The sequence below is a fragment of the Ananas comosus genome, linkage group 2 (assembly GCF_001540865.1).
Source record: "Ananas comosus cultivar F153 linkage group 2, ASM154086v1, whole genome shotgun sequence".
In the NCBI taxonomy this organism is placed as follows: domain Eukaryota; kingdom Viridiplantae; phylum Streptophyta; class Magnoliopsida; order Poales; family Bromeliaceae; genus Ananas; species Ananas comosus.
The window spans coordinates 7,773,234-7,790,693 of record NC_033622.1 but is presented as its reverse complement, the minus strand read 5'-3'; the positions used below and the strand labels follow the sequence as shown (position 1 = coordinate 7,790,693).

At 36.7% G+C, this 17,460-nt stretch overlaps 1 protein-coding gene across 1 annotated transcript; it reads right to left on the bottom strand.

The window, feature by feature from the left end:
* On the bottom strand, positions 615-13,490 carry LOC109706817. Its single transcript, XM_020227821.1, has 2 exons — positions 13,147-13,490; positions 615-1,262 (listed from the first exon to the last, which is right to left on the bottom strand). Exons 1-2 carry the CDS (start codon positions 13,339-13,341, stop codon positions 885-887), a joined length of 573 nt encoding a protein of 190 aa, XP_020083410.1. The 5' UTR covers positions 13,342-13,490; the 3' UTR covers positions 615-884.

Sequence of the window (17,460 nt, the reverse complement as noted above, 5' to 3'; positions counted from 1 at the left end):
CGGCCTGTATAGCCTGCTCTAACTCTCGAAGTTTCCATGCAGTCAAGTACTAATACCTTTTAAGTAAGAAAGAAGTAAAGTGCATTTTAATTGTGTTCAAGAATTTGATGAATAGAAAATTCTGCTCTAAGATTACGACGATGCTTAAATTATTTTAGAAACGTGTGAAAGATGAATCTTTTTTCAGAAAAATGTGAAAAATAGTTCTTTTTCCAGAAAAATTTGTAAGATTGATCTTTCTTTTTAAAATTGTAATTAAACTTTCTTTCTCTGAAAAAGAATTAAAAAAAAAGAAGAAACAAAGCCCCAAACGGAGGTAACAGCATTCTTCAAACTAGATGGAAAACGGAACGCCCTGCATAAGCTCCAGGAAATCTTGAAAATGTGTAGTCCAGCCAAAAATACGACCTTCTCAATGTTCATCACTTTGAGAGGAATGTCACTGAAGAAACGATCATGTCCAACTTGATACACTGTTTTATCAGGTTAAGCATTATAAGGGGCTGGTGAATATAAAATACGCGTGCAAAATGTTAAAAGATAAAATAAAATCTATGAATTCATAGATTTATATATCAGCAAGGACAAAAACAAGCCTCTCAAAACAAAACGAATTTTATGAAGAACAATCGGCAACAATTCTTGGAGCCTCTTTATAATGCAAATATATATAAGTGGTTAATGTTGCTCCATATTTTCTTACCTGTCACAAATGTTGCAACTGTAGTCCAATGTCTTTCAAATTCAACTGTTTTTATTTAGCATTACCTAGGCATTCATAAAGTACAAGAAATCTCAGACTGAAAGGGACACCGAAGATGAAGATGATGATGATGATGATCACAATACAGGGATATACAACAAAGAAAGGAAGGTTCATCAGTTCAGGTGTTCCCGCACCAGTAAGCTACATGCTCATCCTTGCGCGAACTACTTACAAGCCCACCACACCGCAAGCAGATGAAGCTGCTCCCGTCAGCAAAGGCGTCCAGCATGATCTGCTTCCTTCCACTCTGTGCGAGTATGGAAGCGTCATTTGCATCTAAAAGCGCAGCCGGATCAACAATGCCTAGAGGAGGAACCAGCGGTGGTGGACCAGAGCTTATGGGGCGGGCTTCATCAATTGCACACTGAGCAAACAAAGAAGCAAGCTGATCGACAGTGGTGTTGGCTTGCTGCTTCTGCCTGTACAGCTCGCGGGCGCGACATAGCACCTCAAAAACAGCATGATCTCCACATTCATGTTGTATGGCCAGTGTAACCTGTATCCATCTTTACTATTTTAGTATTTGACCGTGGAACAATTGTTTAATTGTAAATAGATTTCACCACGTCGAAGCTTTTTCACTAATATTGCTGTGATATTTATTGGTGGTAAGACCGTATCATCAGTCAAACAATGTCAAATGGCATATGGATCGAAACACTATATAGCGGAACCTTTTGCAGTAAATAAATTCACTTGAACTCCAGAAGTAAGAAAACTGGGGTATTTCGATATGCATTTTTGCACGGTATTATAATAAGCTAAATCAAAGGCATATGATAGCCGCCATGTAGGCTGTATAGATGGATTAAAAAAAGTAATGACTCAGCAAATGGTTCAAGTTTGTTCGCACAAATCAAAAAATTCAAATTACTGCATGAGCTCCTTTACATAGCTAGGCTAGTCAGGACATTCTTGGCTGGTTGGTAAATGATAAAGGGTTAAAAAACGAGCACTAAGAATGCAAATGCACATGCCTGGAATGCAAATGCACATTCCATTAGGGACAGCGATGCAGATACAGCTCGTGACTGATCAAACGAAAAGAAAATTAGCTAACATAACAATATGTAGTCATCAAAATGATGTGATAGTGAGTGAACATGCTATCTAAAGACAGATCTATTAGTTATAAAATTAAGAGAAAACGCCGGATACCCCACCTTGTGGTTTACCGCTTTTGCCCTTAAGTACTCTGTGATTTTAATTGTATCATTTAAGTACCCTACAGTTTCTATTTTGGTTTTTCATTATACCCTTTGTTAACTCCTCCGTTAAAATAATAACGTGCCGCACACGTGCATCATAAATCGTCGCTTTTCTACCGTTGGGGACTCACCAAGAATGATCAGGATTAAGCTCTACGCGGTCTCACGCCTTTTTCTAAAAGGTCTCATACTTTTTTATCGATCTTTGTGGAACATTTCTAACATACGGGTGCAGCACATCATGTGTTTAGTAGAGAAATTAACAGAGGGTGTAACGAAAAATGAAAATAGAAACCAAAGAATACTTAAGTAATACAGTTAAAGCCACAAAATACTAAAGCAAAAAAAAGCAGTAAACTAGCGAGGAGTATCTCAAGTTTTTCCTAAAGTTAGAGGGCCTGATATAAGTTTCGAACAATTGAAGGCAACAAAGCCTTAATCCCCATTAACTGGAGCAGGCTACTATGAATATTTTTCCTATGTACACCTGTCTTGTAAACTATGATATCGTTTAGTTTAGGAATAAGCAGGAATTGTTTATTCCTGGAATAGGTCCAATTTCGCAAATAAGTAGAAACAAGACTAATTTTTCATTTGGATAAAAATTGGATTATTCCTAGGAATAAAGTGAATACTATTTGGATAGTTAGATTGAAATAGCGGGAATAAGAGTAATTATTTAAAATCAAAATTATTTTATCTAATTAATTAACATCAAAATATTAATTAAAAATAATTTAATAAATTAATAAATTTATTAGTTATGAATATTATATAAGATAAAAAAATATTAATTAATTAATTATTAATGTTAGTTATTAGAGAAATACATTAAATAATTAATTTTTAATGAGCTAATTAACCATAAATAATAAATTAATTAATTACTTAACTGTTTAAACAATAGATAATGACTTAAATATATTAATTAGATTAATTAATAAGTTAATATAATAATCAAAATTAGATTTAAATTTTAATTAAAATTCTTCCCAACTGGGAACAAGCTTGTTCCATGGGGAACAACAATTCCCCAACTCAAAAAATACCATTTGGGTATAAGGAGGGGAATAAGGGCTTATTCCTCTCCTTATAGCCCTTATTCCCCTCCTCATACCCGAACCAAACACAACCGAATCTATAGTAGATTTTATTAAATAGGTTGCATAGCCTCCTTATACAATAACTATGCAAGTCTATTTGCATATTCTTCCTTGTCGAATATTCCAATTAGTAGTTCAATATTTTCAATTTTTACTATGAATCTTGTTGTTCCTTGGTTGTGTCAAAACAATTTGCTTTTATTCTCTGATCTTGCTTGCTAACAAGATAATCATTTTTAGTCACACAGTTACTTAAAACTGGGGATAACTTCAAATTCCACCTTGCGGTCTAGCACTTTTTCACTTTAGTACCCTGTGGTTTAAAGCCCATTACTTTAGTACCTAATAGTTTTGTTTTTCTCTTTCCATTACCCCCTCTATCTTCTCCATTAGAGCCCAATCTCCTGTTTTCTTGGAGGGTTTTGGCTAGCGAAGGAGCAATGATCAACGACGACGAGGCCAAGGAGACGGGGCGTGCAAACTGCGGCATTGTCGAGGGCCCTCGTCTCACGCTTGGAGGAGGCAATGACCTTCAATGTACACTCCATAAAGTGCTCAACTACAGCAAAGATAGGAAGCGCGGACCCTCAAAGGCAACAACGGTGAAGGCGATGAGGGGAAGTAATAGGGGAATAGGAGTGACAGGGGGAGAGGAGAGTTGGAAGAGGAAGATGATGATTAAGGAAATAGTAGTAGCAGGAAGAGGAGGAACAAGAGAAGAGGGGAGGTGAAGGGGAATGCAAGTAGGAGGAGGGGAGTGGAAGGATGATCAACAGCAAAGTGAAAGCAGAGTGGGATGCACGTGCATGGCACATGACGATTTAATGGAGAAGACACGAAGAGAGTAACAAAAAGAGAAGAATGAAATAATGAGGCACTAAAGTGATACACTTTAGACAACATGATACTAAAGTGAAAAGGCGCTAAATCATAGAGGAGGTATTTAAAGCAAGGATTTAAGTGCCGTGGCACGGGGTCGTGCTGAAAACTTGCCGGCATGGTACGGCACGTTGCGTACCGAGCTGTGCCGATGCGTGCCGGCCAAAAAAATTCTTGTGTGCCGACACATAATAGCATGAAATATTTATTTTCTTTAGCAACAAAATATTCTAACTATTTATTATGTCTTTTTATCACATCTTTTAAACTTTATTGAGAAAATTACTTACTAATTTAAAGAATAGAGGGTTTTGAATTGTGCCATCGACACGGGGTCTATATCGTGCCGGTACCTCGTTGGCACGGTACGGCACGGTGGATACGGCCCGTGCCGACGGGCACGTAAAACCTTGATTTAAAGTTTTCCCTAAAATTAAACCATAGCAACTGCACTCATTTTGCAAAATGTGTCGTTTGTTTCTCATCCAACATTTATACAATGAAGAATCATTTGTATCATATTAATCTTACATTCCTACTAAAATCCTCCATCTAATTTAAAGGGTAACAACTTACACAAGAAACAAAAAAAAAAAAGAAAACATTTTCTACATTAATCATTCTTCCTTGAGTAAACTATCTCATCTATTCTATATCCATCAAACCAATCTAATAGCAGTAATCACTGTTAAGTATTTTTCATTAGCAAGTACAAATGTTCTAAGTGTGATGTCAAATTTTGTATTACATCTCTAGTACTCATTGATGTAGTGCCTAAGTGCTCCCATTTGCTTTTTGGCCTTGCGGATTGATCAACTTCCCGCTCGCTTACGTATACTAACACGGCACGTGGAATCGTTCTCTCTAAGAGAGCGAGAAGTGCACCAAGTCATTATTTTTTCTTTATTTTATTTTGGGCTTATTTGGAAATTAGATTTTTATTTGTTGGACTTGGATGGCTAGGTTAGCCTTAAACACAATCAAAACCAATTCAAACCCTAACCTAACGCAATTAGATCCAAATCTAGAACCTAAATCCCAACAAAACAGCCCAAAACATATCCTTAGCCTATTCCAGAACCCAATTCGACCAAGCAATGACATGTAGCAAAGGAGAGATTCCACCCAATCATACAACGACATGTGGCATTAAAATAGAAAAAGAACTGTGCGACTCTTGGGTTGCCTCTCCCCTCAGGAAAGGAACCCCTACAACTGTACACATGAAGTGGGGAAAAAAAAAAAAGAGAGAAAAAAGAGAGAGATAAATTTCATGTTAAGAAAGAGAAAGAAAATTGAAAGAAAATATTCGAAACAACATAAAGTGGTTAGAACCTTTTCCCTCCTAACCTAGAACTCTCCTCTCTTTGGATTCGTCGTCTCTTCTTCCTCACGAACAGATCGGTCTTCTCTTCGACTTCACCGCTTCTAAACCTCTTGGCTACTATCCTTCTCATCTTGAAGCCTGCTATCACGGTGCTACTCGCATTGGTCATCGTGGATACCTGGCATCTCATGAATTGATGAACTGGTTGCAACTTGAACAACTTTGACCTACTTATCGTCATCCAAGGTAACCGATTCACCCATAGCCTTCACCAACCTCATTACCCTACCATTTAAATCTATCCATTCAAATCCACTAATAAACCTTGGAAGAATCTACATCTTGATATTTTATTTTCCGACTATTATATAAAGCTGGTATTGGTATATTTGACTTGGTCGTTGATCTTTCATCACTTGCCATATGTTTGTTATTAATCAAAACTTTAATCTAGGTTGCTGCTGAATTTTACTTTATTCCCTGCAGTTGTTTACAGTGTTTAACTCGGAATTCATTTTAAAACTTCAAATTTGAACCTTGGGACCGCATTTAATTCATTCAGTACTCAGTAGTATTTCTTCCATTATCTCTTTGCATCTCTCATTCTTTGGACCTATGATTCAAAATGATGCCAATCTAAAGTAGCTAGTGAAAGAACCAAACTCTTTGTACACGAAAATTATACCCATTATTGAAACTAGAATAGAACAATTCAATAATTGGAAACCACCATCCACCTCGAAAAACCAACAAATATAGAGCAATGAACCTCCAGAGCTCACGGGACATTAATTAAACACTTTACACATATGTGAATTAAAATTAATTCACGAATGTAAATCTTATGATTTGATGTACAACATTTAAGAAAGATCAATAATAAGTTAAGGAATACAAAAATAAATAAATAGATAAATAATAAGTTTTAGAAAGTCATTTCTTCTGCATCAAAGAAAGACCTTAGTGAATTATAGAAGGATGAACTTGATGAATTTGATAGTGTTTCGTGAATGAGAAATAGGTCTCAAAACTTAAAAGAGTTTTCACAGAGTCCTTTCAGATATTGTAGATCACATGCAACAGTTTCAATTGGACTTTAGGGCCTCTATGTTAAAGGACTATAATATGTACATGCATTATAGGTGTGTGAGCGTTGTATGCTTGTGTAAGTTTGAAGTGTGCGTAATGAATTAAAACATATGTATGTCTTAAAATAAGTTCAGAACCGAACCCAAAAGCCGGGAATCTCTTAATTCTTTCCAACAAAACAGAAACGGGTATTTCCAGCAAACAACTGAGTTGTTTAGCTCACGGGTGAATTCTTTGAGCATCCATCCACAGTGGAGTTCCCAGTTAAACTCGCATGCTCAAACCTTTGAAGTATAATATGTTCTCTTCGTTACTCTAGAGCATATTTAGTCCTACTATAAGGTGTAGTGCTATAAAGGCTGTCTGAGTGGTCCATTAGGAGAAGCACTGTACTAAAATCTCCAAAGGTGATTCTTCCTCTAATAGAATCAAAAGCAGAAAATCAGAATTTCTGCTTTTGAGATTCAAAATCTCATTTCTACTTCTGGCCGCAACAGAAGCTTTAGATTAATTTACCAAAATGTTCTAATTGAGCCTCAATAGAAGACGAAGCAGGGCCAAACAGACCGTAATTCTGGGATAGTGCTACTTTTAGATTCGTCAATAAATAGTTAGACCCTACAAACATAGACACAACACATCTCAAACTCACCAACTGAATAACTCTTAGAAGTATATAGGGAATAATACAGGGAAACACGAGTAATGAATGTAAAGTTCGTTACATTTTTACATCTATAGGAAGACTCATAATATTCTTATATTTAGTATATTAATAATGCTAGCCCCTAAAGCCTTCCACACTGCTCTCATGGCCATGGTGGTGCTAATGGTTTGATTGTCAGATATTTATACAATATGAGGGAGAAGTCCTGAACATTCATAAATACACACCATCATATTAAAAATTAGTAAAAGATATAAGTTCCCACAAGAGGAGCACATGGGTAGAAGACTAAGGAGACGAAAAAAACCCGAACATTGAAATCATTCTTATTAATTCAATAAAAAAGCCCTAGATGGCAGACCTCGTATTAAATGGATCTGCCTACTCAATGATGAGTGCAGATGATTCGGATTGCATTTGTGATTTGGACATGTAACAGATGCATGTTCAACAAGAAATGGACAATCGGTACATTAAATGTGCCTGACATGATGAGAATGCAGAGACAACAAAAATTTTAGTGTGTTTGCGTTTCATAGATGTGACCTCATTGTAAATATAGGCTGCGGTAAGTTCTTCCATAACACCAAGATTCATTGCCTTTGCTACTCTTACCCTATTGCTCTATCCCATATTGCACTTCATTGCAAATACTAAAAACAATCCTGCTATTCTCTACAAAACTTTTCCTTAGTGTCTTAAGATTGATCATAATTACATGTAAATAACACCTCTCTTCATAAGCAAGATCTCTCAATCAAAAATATAAATAAATTAATAGTTACTAAGCTCGATCTAGTTAGTGTGAAATATATTGTTTTCATCATTCACTTGTTTCATATCTCCATCTATTTTAGACCACCCTTTCCGCACAAGGACTTACAAGCTTGACCTACAAAACACAGACACACTGAAATTGTCAAAATGTCCTCTATATCTTGTGTCAGATAAATTTTCTTCACGTCTAAACTAAAAGTACAAATGCTAACTATGCTGTTGACTATGCAGCTTCATTTAGGACTCGGTGAATGATTTAACACTCATACAGTCAGACACACATGCTTTCTAATAATTTATCTTTTTTATATTTTTTATTTTATAGTGCAGTCAAGACCTCCGTTCATGACAATTTTTATCCGTTAACAATCCTAATATGTCTATCGACAGAACTGTGGAGGTTAGATCCTCACCCCATAGATTAAAAATAAGTAACTCTATATTCATTAATCATGGTTTTACAGCACCATGTCTTAATCTTTTATAGTTATTGCATTCACAAAATTCGAGGACAAGTTGTGTCATATTGCATGTCTGCATCCATTCAACAATGAATTTAATCTCTTATAAAACATGCAGCACAGAATGCCCCCTTTGCTTTTTGATTGGAAATAAATTGATACTCCTCTACTCATCTGGCTATCCAAATCATAAAAGATTATGTTGAATACCTATAAAATTTATCCCGAAACACTTTCGAGTTCCAAACATATCACACTAAGTACCATTGTGTTCTACAGTCTTTCCTTCTTTTATCTTTTGAAAAATCATGAATCTTAAGAATATACTGAGTAAATCATATAAACTTTCTATCCACTGCTACGTAGTTTTCATTTAATAAAATACTGAAAAACATCCAAAGAACTTTTTTTAAAAATTTGATGGGGAGGAGGTTCATTTATATCATATTCCTTACAGTAAAACCCTTTATCTTTTCTTTTTCCCATTATGAATCTAGTATGATGTAGACTCTTTTATTTCACAATATTTTACGTGTGTCAAACTTGAAATTCTAGGATACATTTTTGCATAAGAAAATATTTCAGATATGAATCCAGATTCTTGAAAACTAACATAAAATTGGTTATATTCGCATCATAGTTCATTAGTTCACAACCATTTTATTGTTTCAAAGATAAACAATCTCGTAGGAATCATTAAGTTCTAAGACATGTATACAAAGTAATTTTCATCTCCATAATTAACAGAATCATATATGTCACTAGTTTTGAGATTTTACTGAAAAGAATGATCCAATTTACCATCCAAATGGCATACGGCTAAACCTTAATACTGCTGGAGGCACAGTAACTGCATCAAATACAAAATGATTTCAGAAATAGGTACTTGTTATTCTCAAATACTATATCTCATGCCAAAAGAACATGCTGCCCAAAAGACAACACTGCTATCAAAAAGAAAAGAAATGAATAAAAATGACAATCAACTCTCCTGTATCAGCTTTGACATCTTCTAATGAGTTAAAATTTTTCATTGACCATGTTACATTATCAATCTCTTTGAAGATATAAAACTTAACCGACAGAGTTCAAAGTGTAGTTCAAAAAGGGCGGTAAAGATTGATCATGTCATCAGGTTCGAGTATAATTTTTCATTGAAGTAACATCTTTAAATAGATCAAAAATTTGTTCACACACTAATTTCTAATCTCTTACCCTTGTATGTTCCCTGCACCTCCCCGGACAAACTCCCCCATCTCTATTGCTATCCTTATTTCCTCTTATTTATTGTAACTCCTCCTTTATATAAGAAGGTTATTCTACAAACTTCTCTATATTTTGCCTCATATGATAGATATTTGATGCAGACTTGAGAAACTTGTTTGCACTGAATTTATTTAGTTGGGATCATAGCTGACAAGGGGAAGAAAAATAGAACAGAAGTTGCTAACTAAACAATAAGTAAATTAGAAGACCCAAAAGGAGGAAGAAAGAATGGAAGTTGCACACTTGCACTTTAATCACAACTAGGGGTGGCAACGAGCCGAGCTCGAGCGAGCTTATGTCAGCTCAAATTCGGCTTGAAATTAATTTCGAGCCTAAATCTAGGCTCAAGCTCGGCTTGAAATTAATTCGAGCAGCTGACGACCATTGATCAGCGAGCTCGAGATCTAAACGACTGATTAAATTCTCGATCATAATAAATAATCAATATAATTTTATAGAATATACTATAATTTGATGCAACATGTCAATAGTTCAAAATACAAAATAATTGTAAGAAATGTACGAGGGACTGTTTGATGGGAGGACACAGAGAGAGAGCGAGAGAGGAGAAAAAAATAGGGATCTCGAAATTTGAATGTTATCAATTTAGTTACTGTAAAGTGAAATTCTGAAAAAAAGAGAGTGTGTATTAATAATTAGAGTTGGGCTCATGCACGTTATACTTGTGGATTTATTTTATGGGCAACAATAATGATCCAAATAAAATTAAAGCTATATATAATAACATATATATATTATATATTTTATATATATATAAATATATATATAATATAATATAATATATATATATATATATCGACTTCGAGCTTTTTGAGCCTAATTCGAACGAGCCGAGTAATACTCAAGCTCGGCTTGAAATGAATTTCGAGCATTTTATTTTGTTCAAGCTCGGCTCATTTAATTTCGAGTCGAGCTCGAGCGAGCCAAATATCGAGCCGAACACGAGTCGAACGCGAGCCGGCTCGCTCGTTTGCCAGCCCTAATCACAACTAGTCAACCAGGGTATCCCAATTACTCGACTAATCACACAGTTCCAACTCGACAACCTATCAACAGCTAATTATAGCTAAGAGGCTCATTTGGTTTCCTAAGACAACTTGGAATGTGACAACAAGATCCAAATAGACTCCTCAGAGTGGTTTACGTGCTCAGATTTGTAAAACTTAAGACAAATTTGGGAAGTCCTTAAGGAATAATTGCAAATCTAGTTAAATAAGAGTGCTAGGAATAATTGCAAGTCATTCCTGCATTACAGCTAGAAATGCCCCATTGGAAAAGTTGAGAAAACTAATTATATGAGGTGCTTTTAGTCGTGGAGGGAAACTTTTATGTTTTCACCTCTCTCTTTCTTCTTTTGCCTTCACGATAATACCAAAACCTTCATCTCCGTAGTTCTTTTTTGCTCGTAAGTGCTATAATCATGGATTTTTTTTTTCTGTACTTTTTTTACGCAATTAGTTTCTAAGTTTGGAGAAATTTTCCAAAAATTGTGTAAGAATTCATTACATTCGGGATTAACCTCAATGAACCAAATGTCCATAGTAACTTTTAATGGAAATGTGTACAAGATGCTTACAATGGATAACATAGAAAGTAAGAAAGATCAAACAATTGTATATCATTTGATTTCATGGCATGTTCTTCAAGGCAATTAGATTTGTTAGAAAATAAGGTTACAAATTGGGAAGATCAAACTTTCTCCAAATTGTCCTTTTATTTGATCAAATTCAAATCACTTAATGCATAAATAGTAGAGTAAGAAGATTTTAAGAAGTAATTTTAAGCTAACTTGGCCAAAAGGAGGTTTTTGAGTTTGTGCAAACAGCATTGGTGTCCTACTGTACCAATACCTTGTTGGCGACATTATGACACAATGGTCATAGCCTATGCTTACAAGGAACTATATCCTTGGGTATTATCTCTTTAAATGCTTTACTAGCATTAGAAGCTTCCGACCAATTCATAAAATAGATCATAGCTAGTGATCTTACACAAAAGTTAATGAATAAAGTTTCATATAGTGTATAAGCCAATTGATTTGCCTCACTAAATGGTTAGCCTTCATATTGTGCCAGACAAAGATAGAGGTTTAAGCTAACCAATCATCGTCAACCAATCGAACAATCAAATCTTCAGCCTAAAAGTTTCAGTTAAAAGTTTCAAATCTACACTTGAATAGTTTCTCCAAATTATTATAGAATACTTATAGACTACCATGCATCAAAAACCTAAGAATCCTCTATAAAATTTGGACAGCATATGTCAAGAACAGATTATGAACACTAAATCATATTCTCTCTTTGTAGGGGCTTCAGAATGGATAGTTACATATGAACCTAATAAGAGTGGTGAAACCTCAATTCAATCAGTTCTCCATCGACCAGCCAAAAGGAAACAAAAGTTAAATCAACATAAGCAATTTGCACCTTCATCAGGAAGGAAATAAAATAACTAAAATCTGAATTCACTCTTTCTATATCAGAGTAGCAGTGATGAATAACTTTCTACTAATCTTTTGAGTTTTGACACACACTATTTACAACAATTTACTACTTACAACAATTTCTCCAAGGCTGAGTCTAATAATTCTGCAGGCGTTGCATTACAGAATATTAGGTCAAATTTCAAGTTGGAAAAGTACATAACAAGCATCAAATTTCACAACAAAACTGAGACCACATTAACATAAAAAGCACGTCAAGCCACTCGTAAACTAGAAAGAGGATACAAGTGCGAGATCATTTGTGAGTTTATTTATCTGAACTCTCCTTTTTAGTCTCTTCGTTAAGAATGTCAGCTCCATATTCTGATACAAATTAGAATCCTTGCATACATATAATGAGAAAGATTTCTCGGCCAATCGACTTATGCTTTGGGATTAAGTTTGGGCCCTTTAACACTATTATTTTATCTCCCGCTGAATTAGTTGAAAAACAAATATTTCATTGAACCGTTGTCAGACACTCTGAATAATCTTCACTACATCACTTAAACAAGCCTTATCAGTATTTGGTTCCTACAAAAAGCATGAGGAAAAAAAAAAAAAAAATTGGGAAAGAAGTTTTCCTGTTTGGTTCTAAGAAAAACTAACTTAAAAAAAAAAAAAATTAAAGATTTTATGGAAAATAATTATTTTCGTTTTTCGATTTTTTTCCGGAAAATGAAAAGACTGGTTTCCTTAAAATATGGGGGAAAAAACCTAGTTCTTCTTGGAAATTTTCGATAGAAAATTTTTTTTCAGAAAACTTTTTCCAATACTTTTTCAAGGAACCAAACAGCCCCTATCCATCCACATGGATCCATCTACCAAAATAAGGCATCAGCAATTAATCTTACGTTCCTGTCTATCCTCCAACTTTATCTCATTTTCCTAATTCAGAAAGATATCTATCATGAGAAAGATAAGATATCTTTCTTCTTCCATTCCGAGGAATCGTCCCGTCCAACACATAGAACAAATCATCAGCTGAGAAATATCATCCTACTTTACCACCAAGAAGTGAGTATAGCACTACGCAGTCTTTCTAACAGGATAAAAAAGGGGAGGGGCGAAGAAGCGGGTTATGAAATGAAAATTCTCACCGCTCGGAGCGCGAGAGAAGGTTTGCCCTGCTCAACGAGCTGCCGCGCCAGGGCGAGCAAGCCCCACCGGCGCCCCTCGCCGCTACCGCCTCCTCCTTGGGCCGCGAAACCCACCGCCTCTGCCGGCGGCCCGATCTCCGCCGCGGCCGCCGCCGCCGCCGCCGCCGCCTCCATCTCCATGTCCGTGGGCTCCATCCTGTCTGACCTCGCCGTCTGTCACCGGAAGTGTTCGATCCTGCAGTGCGGCCTTTACCTTCTCTCTTCGCGGCTCGGATGATTCTCCCGGATAGATTATGGGACGGCTAGATGGTTCGAGTCGTTTCCCGAACGACCCATGCCGCCGCATTCAGGAGAGAGATCATTTTCTAGATTGGACCTGCTAAAGGACCCGATCTGGATTTGGGTTTCTCTTTGGATTCGATCCACATCTCATCAGGTTCAGCCGGTACTCCACATAATCGGTTTTTTTTTTTTTCTTTTTGCAGATAGCCCCTTCAATTTTTTTTTTTTACAAATAGCCGTAATAAATTTATATTTACATACATAATCTTCTTCTTGCCAAGTCCCTAAATGAGTATTTTTAAGTTGAATACGGTAATTCATTTACTGTGTTTAAACACGGTGATTGAGCCACCATATTCCCTTTTAGATTTTTTTGTCTCTAAATAAAAAAGAATAAACTAAAGTGTGGATACGAACACGGTGATTCAATCTCCGTATTTAAACTTGGTGGTTAATTCACCGTGTTCCACTTAAAAATACAAACGCGATCCTCACATGGCAAGTAGAGGACCATATGTATAAATATAAATTTATTAGGGTCACTTGTAAAAAAAAAAAATTGAGAGAGACTAAATGCAAAAAAAAAAGCCCCACATAATCTTCTATTTACCTACAATCTATAATGATATTATATAGATTAAGCTAATAATAAAAACTAGGCTGGAATATTATAAATAGCACCAAGTGTTTTGTGCTATTAGATTTTTGGCCCTTTGATGAAAAATATACGGTTAGAATGATTTGGGCCCCTAGGATTGAGTGAGTTATTGGTTGAATAGTATAATCTAACGAGTGAAAATAGTCAAAAGGTTAAATCTAACGATGGAAAACTCGATAGCACCAAACGTTTGATGCTATCGATAGTATCCCATCCGGACTCCTAATAATAAAATAACCTTTTCATAACAAAATATATTACTTATGTATTTTTATAAAATTAGGCCATTTTTTCGATTTTGTAGATTCAAATTGAATTTTTAAAATACTAACCAATATATCATATCCTCTCTCTTTTTCTCTCTTTTTTTTCTTTTTCTTTCTCTTCTCGCTTCTTCTCCCTCCTCCTCCGCCGCTCGCATGTCACTGCGGCACTCCTCCCCCTACCTCGCCCACTTCTTCACTGCCATCAACGGCAATGGCACGACTCTAATTCGGCACGGATTGCGGAGGTAAGTGCATGGATAGTGGTGCAATTTAAGGTGGCGGGGCGCGGCAAGATGCTGGAGATGGCTGAGGACGGATGGAGAGGAAGGAGCATATGGGAAAGAAAGGAGAAGATGGGAGGGGAAGGGGACATCAATATCCTCCTTTTTTCTCTTTTATTTATTTTTCATTCTTTCTTCATTAAAGATAATAAAATATTATACTATATGACTATATATTGCACTAGTTGATTAGTGCAATAGACTATAAAACTAGTGCAATATATATCATATTAGTTAAGGACCTGCGCGATGCTGCGAGTAGTTATTTTAAAATTTAATTTTGATAATTAGTTATAAAAATCAATTTCAGAATTTAAATAATACAATAAGTATATCAAAAAATTTTAGTAAGCATAGTAGCCCCCCATTAGTTAGTGAAATAATTTTAGTAGGTATCGTAGTCCCTCAGTAGTTAGTGAATGAGAAGAAATAGTCTAAATTATTTAACATTTATTTATATATTTTATATTTTATAAAAATAAATAGTAAATTATATAATAAATTATTATATAATAATATATCTATATAAAAATAAAATACTATATATAATAAATATATATATATTTATAAATAAAATTATTATTATATATATATAACACGAATAGAAGGGAGGTCCCACCGTGGACCTCCCTTCCTCATGCTGTTCCACGAGCCACTTGGACCCCGTGAAGACCCACCCCACGCCGCGCAAGCCTACCCAGACGGCTGCGCGCTCGCACGAACCGCGCCTAGCGCGGCCCGCTTCCACGGCTGCCCCAGCTCGTGCCCAAGCCCTACGCCAGCGCCGCTCTACTGGCCCCGCGCCGCCGCCCCTCTAGCTTGCGTCCTAAGCCAGCGTTGAGCCGCCCCCGTGCCAGCGCCCGCGCCTCCCGCCTTCGTTTCTCGCGCCCTGCGCAGCGTCGCCGCCCCGCAGCCGCGCTACCTCGCCAGCGCCCTGCCCTCCCCCCCGCCGCCCCCGCACCGCGGGCACCCGAGCCAGCGCCCGAGCCCGCGCCTGCTCCCGCGTCGGCCTCCTCAGCGACAGTGATGCAGTTATTGAGGAACTAATAATATAATTATACTATTATATATAATAAATAAATTATATTTATAAAATAAAATTATATATATATATATATTATTATATATATATATTATAATATATATATATATATTATATATATATATATATATAAGAATGCAGAGGGAGTTCCAAACCGTGGACGGCTCCCTCTCATCGTGGCACGAAGGCACTTCGGACCTCGTGGACCTCGTGAGACGCCGAGCCCGACCCTTCGGAGCCGCAGCGCCAAGGGCGCCCGCGCTAGCTCCGCGCCCAGCTCCTAGGCCGCCCTAGCCGTCCGCGGCCCCGCACCAGCCAGCGCCCGGCTCGCGACCGCGCGCGCCGCGCGGCTCGCTTGGCATCGCAAGCCACGCGCAGACTGCCCCCCCCAGCGCCGCTTGCACCCACCACCGGCTTTCCGCCCTACCCGCGCGGCACCGCGCCATGCCCGCCGCCATGAGCCCTGCGGTGCCCATTGCCGCGGCGTGCCGCCCCCGCGGCACGCCCCGCACTGCACCAGCGCCGCCCCCGCGCCGCGCCCGTGCCAGCGCCCGCCCCGCGCCTGCTCTCGCGCGTTGGCTTCCTCGCGACACGTGTGCAGTTATTGAGGAATAATATATAGTTATAGATAGTATAATATTTTTTCAATGTTGCATTATACAATTATATGTTGCACTATTTTATATTATACTGTACTATGTTACACTTTTTTGCACTTATCAAATAGTATAATATATATAGCCAAATAGTGCAATATTTTTATTCTCATTAGAAGTTGTTTGGTTGGGAGTAAATGGAGGTGTAGGACTCTACGTCCATCAATTTTGATGTTTTATTTTGGTGTAAACCAAAAAAGTATAATTTAAATTATTAACACCCGACTTTCTCTACTGTTGACCTCCCCTTTAAAGTATCGAACTCAAGTTTCACCACATTCAACTCTCTAAAAAATTTATTAAAAATTAAAATCTAAACTCTACATCTTTAGGATTACCTCCAAACAATAGTGAGAGATTTAATTATTTAGAAGGTTGGATTTATGGGGTAAGTTTATCATTACTCTATATGAATTCTTAATAATTTTGCCACGTGGCAAGTTTTTCTCCACCCTCGCTAATCTTTTTTCTGAATTGATTTTTACTCTTGGCTTTTCCACTCCCCTCCTCTTTATTCAATGATATGTAATTAATGTGCTTTTTAATTTATACGTTTCCTCTTCAAAATTATTTTTTTTGAATTGATTTTTATTCTTAGCTTTTCTCCTTCCCTCCTCTCCATTCAATGATATGTAATCAATATGCTTTTTAATTTATACATTTTCTCTTCAAAATTAGTCATTTCTTCTTCCACAAACAATTCCTTACATGCAAAATTAAAAAATAAAAAGATGAATAATTACAACTTTTAGATCTAGAGATTGGGAAAGAGCAAGGGAGTCTTCCAAGTCCTAATCCGTACCAATCCGACTCAACCCGAACCCCCCCTCCGAATCAAAAGAGTGTTTATAGGATTTCTATCAATGTCGATCTCTTCGGATTTATGGAAAAAGAAGGTAATCGAACGATTTTTTCAATAGAGGAAGCTAATTGGAGAGCAATAATAGACGGTTCGAGGGGTAGGTTTGGAAAACGAAAATCCTAAACCTAATTTTTTCTTTTCTTTATTTTAATCTCGAATTCTTACTACATATTCATTTAGAATTTAATTTATTTGCATTATTTTTGTATGGTGATTATATCAATCAAGGATTTGATTTATATGCATTATTTTGATTAATTTAGGGGT